We start from the raw sequence: 20,492 nt of genomic DNA, 5'->3' as shown, positions 1-20,492 counted from the left end.
ATGTAACATACATACAAGATAGATGAAGGTGAAGTATGCTTGACGCTCCGCGATATATATGCAAAGTTCGCGAAACGTCACCATGGTTTTGAAACGGACGAGAAAGAAACGCCATAAGTACAGCCTGCGCATATACTTCATTCACCAAATACTGATTTCTTAATGTTATTTAGCCCAAATAAGCATTAACACGAGGCGGGGGGCTTTTTCCTCTTTCATGTCACTTGCAATGTTATTTTTCCACACAAGTCACAGTTTTAATGACAGACAGAACACATGATTTATTGTCTGTTTTTTTTATTTTATTTTTTATATTGGTAATATTTTTTGGGATGGTAAAAACAGATTATCTGCATTTACATTATTTTCTACGGAACAATTTGTATCGCAATACGAAATTTACGCCTTGAGAACTCACCTTCTGAACGAATTAAATTTGTACGCCGAGGTTCAGCTGTTCATTTTAATATTTAAACTTCTAAAATGAATTTACAAAATATTCAATAATCTCCTTTGAACAGTTGATATTGAGATGTATCTGCTACTTCTGTTCTGTAAATCCTTCATAGCGGCTCTAATCTGAGGTGCTGTTGTTACATTAATTGATGAATTCTGAGGCTGGTGACTCTTTTTAGAACATCTGACCTTCATGGCTTAAAATAATAACTGTCTGTAGTTGTTGTTGTTGATACTTAAATATTCTAATTCGATATGTTTTTTTATAGCTTTGAAAAAATCCTGCATCGTTTTATACAATACAATGCATACATCCAGACTTGTGTCCAAACTTTTGACTGGTACTGTACAGTAATTATTACCAATGGTCATGGAACGTACACCAAATTATATTATTTTATATTATATTATATTTTGTATTTATTGATTTATTATAACTACTTTAGAATATTGGACTTGGAGACAAAAATAACATGTCGTTTAACAAACATCTGCTCCAGGGGTGCCGTAAAAATGGCTGACCTTGCCAAATTGGGACATGCAAAGAATAAACTGCTCACTGTTCAGTACTGTATATGTGACAAATAAAGCCTGAACTTAAGTATATAAAAAAGTGTGTATAACATACATGTGTATGTGACTCCAAAAGTCAAATCTACAGTACTAATAGCTTGTCAGAATCTGAAGCGTCCGCTGTATTCCTGGTCATTTACAGTCGTCCATTTGCTGTTGCCTTGATGTGAGGTGTTACAGTATGTTTGTGCACCTGTTGCAGCAATTCTATTCGGAAACTAAACTCATTTTATAAAAGGTTGCTTCTATGCTGAGACCCTGTTCTGGCAGTTTTAGACTGGAAATTAGTTTATGATTCAGTTCGCAGCTGTCACACCGCTTTTCCTCTTATGAGATAATGTTGGGTTAAAGGTGGCTGAAGGTTTAATACGGTGACTCATGCCAAGAGCTTTACTTCAGCTGTTCTTTGTTAGACCTTCAGCGTGCGCTAAGTAGTCGTCGGTCATCTTAGCTGGAGCTTGACTTGGCCATTCATCGCCTTTATTATTAATAGCAGGGCTAATAACAGTAATTACAGTAATTACAGTTCTGCTTATGGTCATTTTCATTAAATTTAGTTTTGTGTTTCGAATAGGGATCAAGTGGATGATAGCTATTTAGTGACTTTTATGGGTATAAACATACAGCACAAGTTTTTTAAATATTTAAAATCTGCTTTGTTTAATGATTGTCGAAAATTCTAATTATAATAAAGTAATAAATCTGATTGAAAGGTCGGGCCCCAGCTCTGCCAGGTTGCTGCTGTTGGGCCCTTGAGCAAGGCCCTTAACCCTATCTAGTGTCTATATTGGCTGACCCTGCTAGTTTAGTCACGATAGCTATGAAAACTTCAAAGCTGTGTTCGTAAGTTTGTCTTTCTATTATTTTATGGAAATTCTACTGCAGTTCTAAGAATCTTAAGCTTGATTTATGTGCAGTGGACTGTGGGCGCCATTATTTTGGCTATAATGTAGATTACCACTATTTGGTCTGTTGTGAGCATGTACTATTAAATACTGTACGGAAGTTGTATTTGTATAGCACTTTTAACAATAGTCATACTGTAAAGCAGCTCAACTGAAATCCAGCTGTAGAAATCCAGATGTTAAATATGAAAGTCTGAGAGCCTTAATGGTTCTGGTTCATTTGATTTAATCCTGATTGATAAGTCAAAGCATTTAGAATAATATTAACATTTGAATAAATCTGATCTGTTAACAACTTAATGAAAGCCTTTACAGTATATTAATAGTTTTTCTGCCTTTAACCTTGTCTCGTTTTGCAATGAAGAACAGTCCAGCCGAGCTGTTTTGCCTTGCGGAAGCATGAAACTAGTATTAATAATAATTAAATATTAAAATGTATTTCTTCGGAAAGTAGCCATGTAGTAAATGCAATAACGTTGAATTAGCTAGTCGTTAATTGTTAAAGAGCTAAGCTTGGCAGAACAGATCAGGTTCGGTTTGAACTCTTTCAGTAAGTTAATTAGAGAAGAAAACACAGCTTTTGTTACTGCGCAATCAGAAAGTGTTAACTGCTCTGTCCTGAAAGCTTTCCCATAAAGAGAAATAGAGATGGGAGAAAACATTGATCCAATTATGTTTTGTGTGACCCAACCCAGACTCCAAAATCCATTTTAAAAAACATAATTTTTACGCTTATAATAGAGATGAACTGGCCGATCAGCTTCAGATATAACCGATTCTGTTCCGAGCGCAGAAGCTTCAGAGTGACGCAACAGAAACACGAAGTTACATTATCAAAGATTCCGCACGTTAAAAGCTTCCGATTTTCTGCCATTTTTTCCAAACTCCGTAGGCGAATTAGTCTCAAACGCACTCATTACACACTCTTACATAGTAAGCGCGAATTAGTCGCAAGGGCCAAACATCTGTTTTATTATGATCCTACAGGTGGCGCACTCCGAACTATTTACACATATTCATCCCGCGTGGTCGGAGTGAATTATTTGCTAGGTTTTTAAGAAATAATAATTATGGCGGGTGACGGCGATACAGTACAGTACGTGCTGCTCAGTAACAGTGTAGCTTTTTGTTTAAATAAAGTTTAAAAGTTTAATGTTATACTCTTTTATTTAAAGCAAGTAGTTTGTATTGTTTAATAAATAATTTATTATTACAATTTTAAAAAGGTTTAAAATTGTAACAAAATCAGGGACAAATGTAATATCGATATTTATAAAAAATAATCAAAGCCTTACAAAGCACTGACACTGGCGACTCCTTCCATTAAGTCCTTCCATAAAGTCCATAAATACTATTACTACTACTAATAATAATGATAATGAAAAACTTGGTACTTAGTTTTGAAAGATAACCCACCGGAACATAAACCTTTGTCTCACAGCTGCACTGCTGCCAAAGAAATCATTAATTTGAACCAGAATATTGATTGGCAATAATTCCATTAAGAGTTAAATGCATATGCACGAATGATAAATTGTCACTTATTTATTTATTTATTGTCAAGGTGAATAAAATGTTGAATAACCGCTCCACTCCTTGGCAGAACACACTGCTCAGAATGTGATTTTATTGCCATCGGGATCATTTAGTTAAAGGTTAAACTACGTCTGACCTTTTATTGTGTCTAAATGGAATGAGTCGTCTCTCGCTACTTTCCTCCTGTAACGTTCTCTCTCCGTTTCAGGATAGTAAGCCTGATGAAAAGAGAGCGGATGAGTGTCTATAGATTTATGGAGTAGCCGTGGGAGTGGAGAGGTTGTCACACAAGCTCTTACTTTACAACTGTGTTTGTACATGTGTGTGTGTGTGTGTGTGTGTATGCGTGTACGTACTACTTTGATCTGAAGTCTGAGCTGAAGTGCTTTTAGGCTTGGCGCCATGGACCTCCTTGTTGGGAATAAATCACTCTGGCTCGCTGACTGATAATAATCATAAGCAGGAGTCGGCGCCTCGCTTATGCGCCTTTGAAATGAAAATCAAATGGAAATTTTATCATAGCAACGAGTTCGGTCCGGTCCTGTGTCTACGCGTGTGGTCCTAATTGCTGTAAGGTGCAGTACTGTAAGGGAGAGAGAACCTGAGGAGATGATCAAAGGAGTGTGTGGAGGCCTGATGTACGTACTGTTAGAACTCACACCTCAGACTGATAAACACAGAGAGGTGAAGATGCAGCATTCGCACTTTCCACAAATACAGACCGATTACAGCGACCCGTGTGCACGAGGCACTTAAAGAAAATGAAAGTAGGCAATTTCTATTAACAGTGACTTAAGGAGCAATGTTTACGCTGAAGTGTTAAACCAAGTGTTGAGTCGTTATATTTCCATTAACAGGAGTTAAAACAGCTCGAAAATAACCGACTAATAAAATAATTTTTTTGTCTTCAACACTTTAACAGCCTGGCAAAAAAAATCTATATATATAATCACACAGATTAAAATATTGTTGAACCACTCTCATCTCATCGTCTATACCGCTTTATCCTGTGTACAGGGTGGCAGGGGGACGGGAGCCGATCCCAGGAGACTTAGAGCATGAGGCGTCGTACACCCTGAATGGGCCGCCAATCCATCTTACGGCACACAAACACATACGCTTTTCGGAAACACCAATTAGCCTAATCTGCATGGGTTTGAACTGTGAGAGAAAACCAGAGTACCCGGAGGAAACCCACTAAGCATGGGGCAGGACATGGGGCAGACCCCGAGACGGGAATCGAACCCAGAACCTGGAGGTGCAAGGCGACAGCGCTAACCACATCACGATATTCACTGTATTTTAATCCAGGCTCATCCAGCACTAATATTTTTGGCCAAGATCTTATGAGGGAATCAGACCACAGTGTAAAAAACAGTCCTCTCCAGCACATCCCAAAGATTCCTCACGCTCCCAGTAACAACTCTTTCACAACGCGAAAGGAGAGAAAACCTCCATAGACGTGGTGTTTCAGTACATTCAGGTCGTCAGCTGACTTTATTTTATTGCCACATAACGTTGCTGAGTCTAGACCTGAGCAACTGATCAACCCGAGATCATAACACTGTCTCCAGAGGCTTGTACAGTGGACACTATGCATGATGGGTGCATCGCTTCATGGGCTTGTTTTATCTTGTGTTGCAACTAATATAATTTATTAACTCTGTTAAACCAGTATTATATTCCCTGAACACGCCTTTTTTGATAAAACGTTCTACTTAATTTCTTATTGGTTTTATGTAAATGTGCAAAAAACTTCAAACAAATACGGTTATTTTCTTCTCATTTATCATAACCAAAATAGTGGAAGTAACTCATTTTGTCTAAAAAAATACAGAATATTGTATTCATAAGTGATAATAAAGTAGGAAGATAGTATCAAGAAGGATTTTGCTTCATGTCTCATGACTTCCGGATAGCCAGCATATGGTCCTCAAATGGCTCTTCAGCTGCCCAGATCTGTGTTTGGGTGAAATTCTGCTTCAATTTGAAATCTTTTGGGATACACACATCTGCCAAGTGAATACATTTAAATATATTAATTGAGTACGGGCCAAAAAGACAGACATTCATTCACAATTTTTTCCCGTCATTACTGTACACTTAGAGTAAATTTAAATCAAATCTGTTTGTAATTTTTTTGTTTGTATTTGTTTTTTATTAACTTCACATTCAAAACTAAGACAAATGTACAGAAATATTGTCTGAAATAGCAGAATATTAAAGTTTACCCATGCTCGTCTTATTTCCCTTACTGGAGGAGCCTAAATCCCGGTGAGGTGAACGGGTCATCATTATTCACAGGACAGATTGACCCAGGACATTCATCACCGTCCTGTTAACCCATTTCTTTTACACACACACACACTTCTTAATGTGGACCACCGTTCGCCGCTGGGACTTCTGATTCTGGGCCGAGATAAGATAAGAGTGAAAGAACCTTAATAGAATAACTAAACACCCTTAAATGTAATATTTCCCATGCCTCGTAATGTTAAACTCGGCCTTTAGTTTGACATTAGTTATAATTCTTTTCGATTTAGACTGTGGATTAACGCTTAAATGCAAAACAACGATAAAAAAAAAAAAATTGTATTATATGCCTAAAAGTATTTGCCGAACAGTGAACTTTGTACTTATTAGTCCTAAAGAAGGACGCATGGTCTCTAGAGCTGTCATTTCCAGTAAAGGTGGTGTGGGCTTTTCTTTTGTTAATCCTAATGAAGGAAGCATGACATCTGTATTTTATATCAATGAATGTTTTTGTCTTTGTTTTTTGTCTTATTAAAAAAGGTGTAACTTCTGAATCTGGACTGTTAATGCCAGTTTAAAAAGGAGGATGATCTCTTTGCCTATCAGTCGTACTATAGGAGACATACAGTATTATTAGGACTGATAGGCAGAGAGTACCCTCGATGCCCATCTGTGGTAGTGTAGGAGGTGTGGCCTGTGTGCCCATCAGTCATAATGTACGAGGTGTGGCCTGTGTGCCCATCAGTCATAATGTAGGAGGTGTGGCCTGTGTGCCCATCAGTCATAATGTACGAGGTGTGGCCTGTGTGCCCATCAATCATAATGTAGGGGGTGTGGCCTGTGTGCCCATCAGTCATAATGTAGGAGGTGTGGCCTGTGTGCCCATCAGTCATAATGTACGAGGTGTGGCCTGTGTGCCCATCAGTCATAATGTACGAGGTGTGGCCTGTGTGCCCATCAGTCATAATGTAGGAGGTGTGGCCTGTGTGCCCATCAGTCATAATGTAGGAGGTGTGGCCTGTGTGCCCATCAGTCATAATGAAGGAGGTGTGGCCTGTGTGCCCATTAGTCATAATGTAGGAGGTGTGGCCTCTGTGCCCATCAGTTATAATGTAGTAGGTGTGGCCTCTTTGCCTATTAGTCATAATTTAGGAGGTGTGAGGTGGGATTGATTTTAAATCAATTTTAAACTAGACACAGTTAAGGAAGGTTGGCCTGTTACCTCAGTATTTTGTATTTTTCAAATTTTTTATTTGATTTACAGTATAAACTTGTTTTTATGAAGGAAATATAATTCTTTAATGTAATATGGCATATTTAAATGTTAAGGAAATGAAGTGTGGTCAGGTTTCTCTGTGACTGGTTGGTTCCATCCAACAAACCATAATCACACGCAGAGATAAAGAGTTGTTGTTAGTCGTCGTCTCTGCGTGTGATTATGGTTTGTTTGATGGAACCAACCAGTCACAGAGGAACCAGACCACACTTCAGAGTGCTACTCATAAATGTATTTTGAAACGCAGAAAAGATTGTAATTTGCATAGTAATGCTTTTGTGATTGCTAACATTCTTTGATATTCATCCTGCGTTTAGCTAGCTCGTTAGCGTGCAGAGCTGTATTATTATTATTTTTTTTGTCATTGAGAGACAAACATAAACATAAAAAAAAAAAAAAAATAAGTGGGTAAACAATCCTGGAAAATAATTTGTGATGAGTTCACAAATTATTTAGTGTTAGCATTAATGTTAGCTGTAGCAGGGTGGTTGGCATGGTTTTTATGCCTTTACAGAGTAGTTGATCGAAACAAGTTTATTTTGCTAGCTTTCTTTTAGAATTCGAGCTAATGAGGCTCGGCTAACGTCTGAACAGAAGGACGGCACCAGCAGGCTGGGTTTCGGTTCTGTGTGCCTGTCAGAGTGTGAGTTTTGCTTCCTGAGAACAAGTCCCTCAACACACACACACACACACACACACACACACACACACACACTTACTTAGCTGTTTTTGCATAGGTCATACTGGGGAATTTAATTTACAGTTACAGCAGATTCTACTGGTTAAGCTTGAGGATGTGTGTGCCCGTGTTTTTACTGTCGATGTAATTGCCACGATTAATTGTGCTCTGGATGCCTGTAGATGCCCAGCGCAGGCACATTAAGAGACACACACTGCTGTATCGGATGCGTCTCGGTGCTATCAGCTTGTATGAGTGTTGACAGTGGAGCGTGTACATGTTCCTGTGTGTTAATAGTGGCGTGACAGCGAAGAGCCTGAGTGAGCTGGCAGCATGCAGACCTAAAACACGCACACACACACACAGTGTAGAGAAAAAGATAGCAATAAAGATGGATGGCGCTACAAGTTGTTCCCAGCTGTAACAGCATGTCCGCTAAAGAGAGAAATGGAGACACCTAAACAGAGATATAATGTGAGAGATAAAGAGAAGGAGAGCGGAAAGGATGAAGAGAGATAAAGAGACGGAGAGACATGGTTGGAGTTTACAAGCTCATAAAATAAGCCTAATTTCTCATCTTTGCAAACACATTTAGGGCAATTCGTTACACTTGAATAAAAACTTAAAAGACCCAAGTATTCCTTATTCCAACTCTCCTTGTAGCCACGCTCCATTCTCCTTCTGCGTCTATGTGTAGCTCCGCCTCATCCTCCTTCTCCGTCAGTGTGGAGCTGCTCTGCCCCATTCTCCCCCCGTGTCTGTGCGCAGTTCCCCACCTTCTCTACCCATCTCCTTTTGTATTCCTGTGCAACCCCGCCCCTTTTCTCCCTTTACTGTACATCTCCGCATAGCCCCGGCCCGACCCACTCTGCAACCCCACACAGCCCTGCCCCAATCTCCCTCTGTGTCACCACACAGTACCACCTCCCAGCTCCTGAATATAAGCTAAGGTTTAAAGCCTTCGAGGTATGATCATTTTTTAAAGGTTCAAGGTCTTAAAAATTGTAACAAAAATTATAATTGTAATCAGAAAAATTGCTAAATCAAATCGAGATCATGATACTAATCACGATTAATTAATCGCAAGATTAATCACAAAATTAATCGCAAGATTAATTGCAATACTAATCGAATCAGCGCTGAGGTACCCACTTCCACTTTCTTCTTGCGTCCCCATACAGCCCCGTCCCCACTCTCTTTCTGCGTCCCCATACAGCCCCGCCCCCACTTTCCTTCTGCTTCAGTTTCCTTCCACAGCTGCAGGTATATATCGATTTGTGATGCCCATGCTGAAACATGCTAGCTGCTAGCGCTAATGGACAGGATTAGGTTTAAAAGTCAAGATGTCCCAATGAAAATACTGCAGAACATAGAATGTTATACTCTGTGCCGTGAAGTCTTCTGCCCCGAAGTACATCACTATATCTTCTTAATATGTGCATTTATTTCTTTCTGTGACACATCAGAGCTCCACAGTGTTCCTCAGTAGAAAAAAACAGACTGACTGGGCCTTTTTTCTTTTAGTGTCTCAAACTAAGATTGAAGCCCCGTATTTGCATTTTATATTGATTACACGGTTTTAAGTAAGAAAAAGTGGTTATGACTCCGACCATGTGGGCCTGACTTACAGCTGAACACTTATTCAGTCTAAAAGTACTGAGAGATAGTTTTGATCCATATCGTGCACCCCTAAAACAAAAAAAGTTTCCATGCTACTTCTTAAATAAGTACGGTAATTACAGACCCCGAAGTAACAACCTGGTCCGCAGCCATGGTTGAGCCATTGTGCATTCGTAAAACACCCAACCACAATGGTTCCAACAAGTTGGTGCTGTGACATCAGTAATTAAAAACAAAAAATGAATAAATAAATCGTAGGTTGTTCCCTCCATATAAACACATACTTAAAATTTTGTGTGGATGGGAGACAGAAATGCAGAGAAACATACATATAATAAATATCCACATAATAGCTCATTAATGGAGATTGTTGTTATTAATGAACATTGTTGAATATTGTATTGTCATTTCTAAAAACACTATAGTGATGTTATTGTTTCAAATACAGTAATACCTTGGCATGTGAATTTTATCTCTTCCAGAGGGAAAAATTCATATTGTGAAACCGAGCCGAACAAAACGGTGGCTAAGTTGCGCGTACATCCAGGAGCTGTTTAGAACTTGTTTGCGTCAGTGGAAAGCCAAGCGAAGCGAGTTTATATATAAATTACTTGGTTTGTTGCATTTTGTGCAAGATTTAGTGAAGACATGAGGAATCATAAATTAAGGTTAGGCAAGGTATATTGTCTAATTCTTTTATATATTTACATTTTCTAAATGTTTTGATTGATTTTATATGCAGAAATATGATTATAGAGTTGAAAATTGGTAATATTGGTAATATTTTTGGAGTAGCTGGAACGGATTATCTGCATGTACATTATTTCCTATGGGACAATTTGTATTGGAGTACAAGTTTTCGCCTTAAGACCCCGCCTCTGGGACAAATTAAATTTGTATGCAGAGGTTAACAAACTGTGCCTTTAAAAAAAAGAAAAAACACATCAAAATGGACAGAATGATGAATCCCATATCAACTCAATATACATTGACAATGTCATTTGTCATATCAGCATATTAGCATATAATACCTCAAATTATCTTGAATCTTGTACATTTTCTTATTCATTCATTCATCCGCTTATGTTTTAGTAAAATCTCCTTGTATGTTAAATTACCTCCAGGTGAAATTATGGGGAAATTGACTTCTACAGTCCATTAACTTTTATTAAAATCCCACTTTCAAGCATATTAACTTCAGGTAAAAATAATCAATCTGGTAAAACCTTCTTATAAATCAAAGTGGGTCACTGGGAAGTCTTCCATAGCACCATATTCTCCTATCCTCTTCCAGTGAAATACAAGAGAAAGCTTGTTTACGTGTCCAATAACTTTCATGGAAGCCACAATTTGCGTTACATAAAAGCACAGACTGTAAAGGATATGCTTTTAAGGGGTTATACATAGATGCCTTGAGATCTTGGAACTAAAATGATTTATCTGACATTTTGTGATTTTCAGATAAATATTATTTTCCCGTTTCTTCAAAATGTTTTTATACACAGGTCATATACACTTATCAGCTGTAAGATTACAAGCCCCTTGTGGTGCAGGGACAGCTCTGATCCCTCTGGCTATCACTAAACAAGATCTCTGGGGGGCGTGCTGTGATGCTTGGCACAGGGATGTTGGAATTGAATCCTTTGGGTGCTGAAGGTTGTGGTCTCCATGGATCAGAATATGGGATCGCATCCCAGGGGTGCTTTGCTGGATTGGAAGTTGGGGAGTTTGGAGACTGGGTTGGCAGTCTTAGGCCCTTTGCCCGGTGGGCTCTTGTGTACTGGGTGTTTGGTTGACTTTTTATCGTGGCCTGCATAGGCTTTTTTCAGTCATTTGTACTACATTGGCTTTTCTTTAGGATCAGACTGGACGAGGCATGAGTGACCCTTGGGTGTCCATGACCCTCTCATCAGTTTACTGATATATAATTTATTGATGTTTTGATGTTACGTGCTGCTTGCATTATGACTGATTGGTGATAAGTTTATCTTTTATTTTGAAGTGATCGAACCATAAATGGCCAGTTCAGATTTCTCCAAGGAATCATCTGAGTCACTTGTTTGGATGTGTGGCTTTATTGCACTGTGGAATTCAGAAAAGCTCAGAAAATCACAAGCACACTGAGGTTAAATGACGTAAACACAAGGTAAACAACAGGACAGCTGGGATCTTAACTCACAACCTTCAGATGAGTAATTCTTCGAAGTGGAATTACGTAATAACGTATCTTAAATTCAGGTCTTTCATGCATTTATTATCGAAGTGTGATTATAAAGTCAACGTTTAACCTTGTCTCTTCTCACTCTCTTCTCACTCTCTTCTCACTCTCTTTTCAATCAGCAGCCCAACTCTCCCTGCCTACAGGCCACGTGCCAGCCCATGATGCTCAGCGGTTCAGTAGACGTGCCCAGCCCTGGGGGGATGAGTGTGGCATCGGGCCGCAACGTGATACGCAGCTCAAGCATCAGTGGCACCATGTACAGCCTGGAGAAGAGCCCGAGCAGCACCAGCACTGATACTGGCGGGACTAAAAAACGCCGCTCCAGCCTCGGGGCTAAGATGGTGGCCATCGTAGGGCTTTCTCAGTGGAGCAAGAGCACACAGCAACTCAACCAGCAAGGTAAGGTTGTGTGCTCCAGCTCATCTGATTATTTCAGTTTTCTTTATGCACTGAGTAAAGTTTCACATTGTTTTGATTAGTTCAGATTTATCCATGTTATATTATTCTGTTTGGCAAGCTAATTTTTATTCTCTCTATGGAGTTTAGCTAATGATGTGTGTTCATTAATAAACTTAGTCTCAGTTTTTTTGGTGATTCTCTTTATATCTCACAAGATACTATAAAAAATATCTCATTTTTATTAGGTCTGTCTAACGTTGAGTAGAAATGATGATAGCTCACATCTGGGTTTGTATTTAGATTTCTCGCCGGGTTTATCACACCCTCATCTTCTTCGTCTTTCTTTGGCTCCTGAACTCCACACTGTTTGTTCTGTCACGACTTTCTTTGTTAGCACCCCTCTCACAGCTCTCCAGGTCAGTGTGACAACGCACTCTTTATCTTCCTCTGTCTCATTATCTTCTTCTTCCATTCTCTTCATCTATTTATCACAGCCTCTTGTAACTCTCGCGAAACACCTTTCCATCTCTTCTCCCTCCATTCTTCACCCTCTTCAGTATGGGATTAGAATGAGCTTTTCCTCGAAGCTGTGGGTTTTTGGACGATTCAGTCGGTTCTATTTTGGGATATGATGGAAGAGTGTAACTCTGTAATCCACTGTATACAGTATGACATCCAATTTTAGAGTTGCACTTTAAAATCTTTTATCTATTTAGAGAACAATACACGCATGTGCCAAAAAAAAAAAAAATGCTGAAGCATTATCAACATTTGATTAGGAGGAAAATTAGTTCTCTCATGTCGTGTGTATACTGTATAAGGCTCGTGAGTTAGGTTCTGGGACAGGCCAACCTTCTGTCCAGCCTGAGAGAGTCACACTGAGAGTGTGTGTTGGCTAGCTTGGCAGTGAATCAGTGCTAACCTTGGATTCTCCTTGGTTTAGTCTTACACGGAGAAACCTGTTCGGTGAGCATCTTGTCTGGAGGAAGCTGTTGTTTTGATTTCTGCTTTTTTTTTTTTTTTTTTGCTCTGTGAAGGCAATTTAAGTGCTCTATTATATGTTTGTTATGTGTTGGTTAATTACACAGAGTGGGTAAACCACACTTGGTACAACTGTCACAGAGCCAACAGTGACACGCTCTGAGCCAACAGTGTCAACTGTGAACCAGCACAGAATGAGAGAGAGAGAAAGAGAGAGAGAGAGGGAGAGAGAGGTGGTTGTAGAGAATCTGAGCGAGACTTAATAACCAGTGTGACTTTCAAAAAAATGAAATTAATCTGTATTTTCCAATATATAGCCTAAAACAGTTACACATTTAAAAAAATATGCCAAAAGCTCAATTTTAGCTTATTTTATATATATACTGTGTATATATATATATATATATATATATATATATATACTATATAAAATCTTTATTATGTCCCACATTCCTCCTATTATATTATTGTATCGTCATTTATGTATATAACTTCAGCTTCTGAAGGTTAGTTTGTTGCTTATCCTTGTTTACTACAGATTGTTGTGTTTAACGTAACTTCGTAATCCATACTGCATTATTAATGGAAATTTAATAGAAATAAAAAAATAGGCTAGGTCCTTCTGTCCTTGCCACGGAAAAGCTTAAAAATATAATAAAATGAAATCAATAAAATCAATAAAATATATATTTTTTAAATTGGCAGCAAGGTGGCGTAGTGGTTAATATTGTGGCTTTGCACTTCCAGTTTGATTCCCACCTCAGGGTCTGAGTTTGCATGCTCTCCTCTTGCTTGGTGGAAGGTTCCCCGGGTTCTCCGGTTTCCTCCCACAGTCCAAATTAAACTAACTGGCGTTCACAAATTGCCCGTACTGTGTGTATGTGTGTGTACCCTGCTATTGATTGGCACTCCATCCACAGTGTACTTGCCTCATGCCCTAAGTCTTGTGGGATAGGCTCCAGCCAAACATGACCCTAAATACAAGATAAAGCAGTAAACAGTGAGTGAATGATTAGATAAAAAATATTCCTTTTTTTTATTTTAATACGACATCTGCAAATGTGTAAAACCCAACAAAAAATTATTGCACAAGTACAAACATTTTAGATTAGGAAGTAATTAAAAACAAAAGGCAGTGTTAAACAATCAATCAATCAATCAATCAATCAATCATTTATTTATTTATTTCCAGCATTAGTGCAAACATTACTTTTACATCTCAACATCCAATATTTTAAACTTGCACTCCCAATTTTTCGACACGGTATATAACACAATAGCATTTTTCTATACACAGTAAAGGTCATGGCACAGTATGTTAAATAGGAGTAGTGAAGCAGGTACAGGAATAAGTGAAAGGCTGTGAATTCAAACCCCCTAAATAAGCTGAAAGCAAGTTAATGGGCCTTGTTTTTGTGCTGAGCCCATGTGCAAAGCTCTTAACCCTCTGTGCTTTGAATGGATTTTTACATTTCCCAAAGGAACGAATGTGAAACAGTAAATATGTGCCTCTGCAGCCCACAGCAGGGCATGGCCTCATGGGAGATGGTGAAATAAACACAACAATGTTTTTGTATGTGAATTGTAAGCAGTTTTTCTCTACAAGAAAGTGGTAGCACGTACAGTATCTGCAGCTGGTGTTTCATAATTCAAAACAAATGACTAATAACTCCTTTGTGCTACCTACCAATGGGATATGGATACATAAAGAGCACCCCGGTGGACTTTTAATATAATGGGTACCATTATTTAGAATATTAAATATTTCTTTATGTAATGGATGAATCAAAGGGACCATGGGGGACAATGTATTAAAACTTGGGTAAATGCTCGCCTTGCACTCCTGCATCCTTTTAATATAGAAGAATTCAATTCAATTAAATTTTATTTACTGTATATAGCGCTTTTAACAATGGTCATTGTCTCAAAGCAGCTTCACAAAAATTAAAAGAAAATTTAAAAAGAAAGTTTATGGAAGTGTGTATGTGTGAGCAAAATGTGTCTAGATAATAATGAAATTATTCCTGATGAGCAAGCCAAGGGTAAAGGCGACAGTGGCAAGGAAAAACTCTCTGAGATGACAATAGTTGTAAGTGAGTTGTGATGTGGCTAATAAGATTGGAATCTAAGTTATGACTTACTGCCAGTCAGATGGTTCGTAGTGTCTTGGAGATTTTGTCAGAGAGGACTGCTGCTCCAGCTCTGCTATGGTCCAGGCCATCAGTGTGGTAGAGCCTACGACGCTCCCAGAAAACATTCCAGTTATCAACAAAGGGTAATCTCTGTTGTTGACACCAAGATTGTAACCATTCATTAAAGACAAATAATCTACTGAACCTCTCGAATCCTCGCTAAAATGTGGGAAGCGGTCCAGATACGATGATCCTTGTTGTGGGTGGTGTGCTACGGACCCTCCTTAACCGAGCTCCTGAAGTCCTTCTTTAGGATCTACGTCTGCCTCAGCCTGGTGTCGTTCATGCTAGCATGAAGGACCACAGCACCAATGTTCTCCCTCAGGGCCGCGGACACCTGTGCAGTGACATCAAGAACACGAGCACCAGGTAAACACGAGTGCGCACCTTACATTTAGCCGTGGTAGTCTCAAACGATCAGTCTCCGATGATCAACGCGTCGTGTACCATCTCACAAAAAGGAGCGAAGCGGTTTCAGGTCAAGATCTCAAAGACGGGTCGTGGCGGAGGGGGAGAGATCCTCGCCCGGGGCCTGACGCACGTCTTCCGCTGCTGCTGTATCCAGGCTCTATGGTATCCTGGCGTCGGGTGCCAAATCCACCGAGTGCAGCTCCAATGTATCCTCACCTGCACTCAGAGGCAGACACACAATCGACATAGTGTTTAAAAACGGAGATAATCGGTGTGGAAAAGCGTAAGCAAACTTGTGATAGCCGGGCTAACGGGCTAGTGATGCTAATGGGATATCCGGCTAGAAGCAGTTTGGTGCAAAACAATTAAAACTTAACGATGTAACAGGCGTTTTAAGTGAATATATTATAAAATACTTATCTGTTATATATTCACTCTTCAGAAGAGGACAAAAAAGTTAGAACATTAAGCTAGAAAATTACAGTAGTCAGTCTGGCGGAGCTCGAAAAAAAGCAGCGTCTCTGATGTAATGTTCTAGGACACTTGGGTAGCGCTGTCCTCCAAGTGTGTGTTGGTGCATGAGGGAGCATTTTCGAAAATATGTGGTTGGTGGCATTATTAAGAACGCATTGTTAAAGATATTAAATATATAAATGGACCATAGCGGACATTAAATCGAGCAATATTTAGATATCACATTGGAAAAAAACATTAAAAGGGTTTGTTTGTATGTTTGTTCTGGGAAAGAAGATAATAGATTTATAATACAAGCCAGGACTGTCTCTTGTAGCTATTTCTAAACAACTGCAAATTCCAAGATTATTTAAAGCAATTGTATAAAAGTACATGTTATTTTAAGATATTTTTTTCTAAGCTCTGTCCACTTTGCTAAGACCTGGAGAAGACCCAAATTGTCACCCTGAGATCAGAGAAAATTGGTCAACATGGTCAGGAATAACTCAGGAACCACACAGATGTGCTATAAGCTCAAAGCTGCTGGAACACAAGTGTTAGTGTCTACATTCAAGTGAGTATTATGTTTCTATGGACTTAAAAGCTGCCATCCAAGAAAGAAGCTCCTGCTTCAAAATACACATCTTCAAGCTTAAATAAAGTTTGCAGCTGACCACATGGACAAAGATAAATCCTTCTGGAAGAAAGTTTTGACCAGAGGTATGGTTAGAGGGGTAGAGGTAGGATATTCAATCCTGAGAACACTATATTAACTGTTTCAACTTCATGCTTTGGAGCTGTTTTGCTGCCTGTGGTGCTGGTGCATTGCATAAACTACTGTAGATAGAATAATGTGGGCAAAGGAAAACGACAGAACCTTTTTCAGCAGAACCTTAAATCATTAGAAAGACAATTGGAACTTGAACCCCTATTCAACTCAAACACACATCAGAGCTGGAATTCTGGAATTCATTGAGCTTTTGGACCAAAAAAAAAAAAAAAAGTTAGGTCTGTTTAAAGAAACCAAGAAATTTAGTTAATCTATGGTCGAATTTCGCCAAAAAGAATGATCAAATACTCAACCAGACTTTTGACAGATGCTTCTTGATGGCTTGCTGAGATACATTCAACCAAATTTTACGTGTGCTGTGTGTATAATTTTGACCCTGTGTTGATTTCAGAAAACACATGAATTAAGCCTTTTGTTTTTCTATTTAAGAAAATTGAGATAGAAAACGGCAAGAAAATGTATGTGAACCTTTGGAAATTCATAGTTTTTTGCATTAATCTGTCGTAAAATGTGATCTGGTCTACATTCCAGTCGAGTATTGACAAATATTGTGTCTTAAAATAATAATACAATAATAATAAATAATAAAATAATAAAACAAAAATTCTGATCTTTCATGTCTTTATTTAGAAAAGCCATACCAACCTCATAGTGCTAGTGGAAAAAGTATGTGAATTTTTGTGTTAATGACCTCAAAGAAGCTAATTGGAGCCAGGTCTTTACATATCTGGAGTGCTGTTTAGAGAATAAGTTTGGAAGTGTGGATTAGAGCTTTTTTGACTGAGGAAAACCACTTAAACTATTTAAGTTTGCTCTGCACAAGAAGAATACGCTTATGTGATCCATGCCTCGCCAAAAACAGCTTTTAAAGTATCTCGAATCAAGATTTGTTGATTTACATGCAGCTGGTAAACTTATAAAGTGATTTTAACCAGTGATTTTAAAGTGACTTTAGAAATTCATCAGTACAGCAAATGGAGACATTTTGGGATTGTGGCTACTCTGCCAAAAAAAGTGGGCGCCCATCAAAATGACCCAAAGAGCACAAGAAAGACTCATCAACGAGGTAAAGAGAAAAACCCTGAATGACAGCCAAAGATTTAAAGACGTCATTGAAACTGGCTAACATCTGTGTTCATGAATCTACAGTCTGTAAAACATTGAACAAGTAGGGTGTCCATGGCAGGATACCACAAAGGAAGCCGCTGCTTACTAAAAAGAACATTGCTGCATGCCTGAAGTTTGAGAAAGAGCATGTTGACACTTCACAGTGTATTGGCAAAATGTTTTGTGCACTGATGAAACTAAGATTGAACTATTGGGAAAGAACATGCAGGACTACATCTGACGTAAGAAGGGCACTGCATATCATCATGAAAACATCATCCCAACCATAAAGTATGAGTGGAGTAGTGGTGGAAAGTATGGTGAAGGAAACATCATGATTTGACCCTGCTTTGCTGCCTTAGAGCCTGGCCAGCTTTAAGTCATAGAGGGGAAGATAAATTCCCAGGTGTGTCAAAAAAAAATTTCAAAAAATGTAAGAATGTCTGTACATGGAGTGGCGAAGTCGGAGCCCAGACCTTAACCCAATAGATATGCTACTGTATGGAATGTCTTGAAGAGAGTCATATACATGAGATGTCTAAAAGGTACAGTATGACAGAGCAGAAGCAGTTCTGCCCGGAAGAATGGGCTACAATTCCTCGTGAACGATGGGCAGGTCTGATCCACAGCTATAGGAAGCGCCTGGTTGAGGTTATTACTGCCAAGGTGGGGGTCAAAAAGTTATTAATTTCACTTGAGTTCGCTTACCTTTAATTCTTCAATTTTCTCATGTTGAATAACATGAAAGATCCAATTTTTTTTGTGTTATTATTTTTGCCGCATTATATTTGTCAGTACGCTTGACTTACATAAAGACTTTGATCACAAATTAATGCAGAAAACCATGAAATTCCAAAAGGTTTACATACTGTTTCTTGCTACTGTATAACCATTTATTCTGAGAAAAAGACAAGTTCAAAGAAAACATCACATTGCACAATATTGTTCATAAAGAGTGTAGATAAATTTTCAACCATAACTCCAGAAGACAAATGCAGCAGTTTGACTTGTCTAGACTCTTTCGCCGCCTACCTCTTGGTATCACTTTTTCTGGGGTCTAAATTGGTTTGTCTCAGTGACCTGTGTTTTTGCTCCATGTCCGCTTGAGGCTGGCTGACCTTTTCAGAGTCTCTCAAGCGCTGCCCGAAGCTTAAAGGAGCCTAAGGGATATCTGGCCTATGTGTGATTAACCTGTCTGGGGCATCGGAGCCTTGGCCTGGTTTCTGTATGCCCTCATGCTGCTCCACATTTTACTTTCTCCTGTATCCATTTAGGCTTTTTAAAATAGAATTAGCTAAATTGTATCTTTAGTTTTATGTAAAATTGCTTTCAAATATTAACACATTTTAAATGCAATGGGACCTTTTATATCCTTATATTATTTAGATCACACCTTAGAAGAACAAAGAGTGTCAGTGGGGGGAAAAACTGTGAGCGAATATGAGTATCTTAATGATACGAGAATTCTGGATTTTTTTATTTATTTACTGACTGAACATTTCTTTATAATTAGGGCTTGTTTTTTCTCTTTAATTGAGTGTTTCTTGCCATAATATGGATTTGTACAGTAGTTGTAGTAGCACTAATAGGGCTATTGACTCTGCACCCCCCCCCCTTGGTCTAAAGCACATTTAGAAGGCAAGACATGTGGCAGTTTAAGTCTTGGCAAGGCACCCTTGGGAATTAAAAACAATTCCAGGTAACTACCTTGTGAATCTGATAAATAATGCCGTTAATGTACCAAGCTGTCATCAACACTAAATGTTGCTATTTTGGACATTCTAAAATGTAACAAATATTATGGTTTGTTTAACACTTGTTTGTTTACTAAATAATTCCATACAGTGTTCATTCATGTGTTTTTTCATAGTTCAGACGTCTGCAGTATTAATGTACAATGTTTAATGTAATAAAAGTAAAAAACAAACAAAAAAACTATCAAGTAGATAACATGTTTTGACTGGTAGAGTACTGTATGTATGCTTATTTTGCACATTGCTCCTCTTTTTCCAGGAACATCCTGACATATTTCCTTGAATTTTACTGGAAATGAGTAAGCAGGATTTGTTATTTACAAACTAACACGCTGTCACAGATGTTTTTTTAAGCTAGTCTTCTATAATACAGTAAGTGCTTTAAGAGATACGCAGACATTACTGTTTGGTGGTATATAAGGAAGCACAATACATCTGCATGCCACCCGCTTCTGTCTCCATGGCGACAGCAAGACCGGTCCTGACGAACACGCCTGTCAAAAAGAGCTGTCAATATTCTCATCCCGCTAACGAAGGGTGCCTGCTAAATTTAGAAGCGCTGAGAAAGAGGCGACAAAGGCTGCTCCAAAATGAAACACACACACACACACAAAACACGCACACAGTGATATTCTGCAGGCTCAGTGCTCATGCAGTTATGTGCTGATAAATTTCTTTTTTCACTAGGATAAACAATGTATAAACTTTTATCACCGGCCAACTAACATACTGTACGCCAGATAATTGACTCTAGCTAGCAAATTGTTAGCTTAAGTAAGCTGAAGTATCAATTTTTAAGGTAAATTATGTATGTAATTCTTTACATTAAATCTTGTTTCATGTTCTTAAAAAAACAACAACAACAAGCAAATAGAAATAAAACTGA

General features: G+C 38.5%; 1 protein-coding gene across 1 annotated transcript in view; it reads left to right on the top strand.

Annotated features, from left to right (window-relative positions):
• The window catches only part of rims3 (regulating synaptic membrane exocytosis 3), a 65,342-nt gene that overhangs the window by 3,224 nt on the left and 41,626 nt on the right, over positions 1 to 20,492 (top strand). Inside the window, exon 2 of the mRNA XM_053489733.1 lies at positions 11,639 to 11,918. Coding sequence (XP_053345708.1) covers positions 11,678 to 11,918 — 241 coding nt within the window. The 5' untranslated portion in view covers positions 11,639 to 11,677. The remainder of the gene's footprint in view (positions 1 to 11,638; positions 11,919 to 20,492) is intronic.

The sequence above is a fragment of the Clarias gariepinus genome, chromosome 28 (genome assembly GCF_024256425.1).
Source record: "Clarias gariepinus isolate MV-2021 ecotype Netherlands chromosome 28, CGAR_prim_01v2, whole genome shotgun sequence".
NCBI lineage: Eukaryota > Metazoa > Chordata > Actinopteri > Siluriformes > Clariidae > Clarias > Clarias gariepinus.
This window is presented reverse-complemented; position numbering and strand designations above follow the sequence as displayed.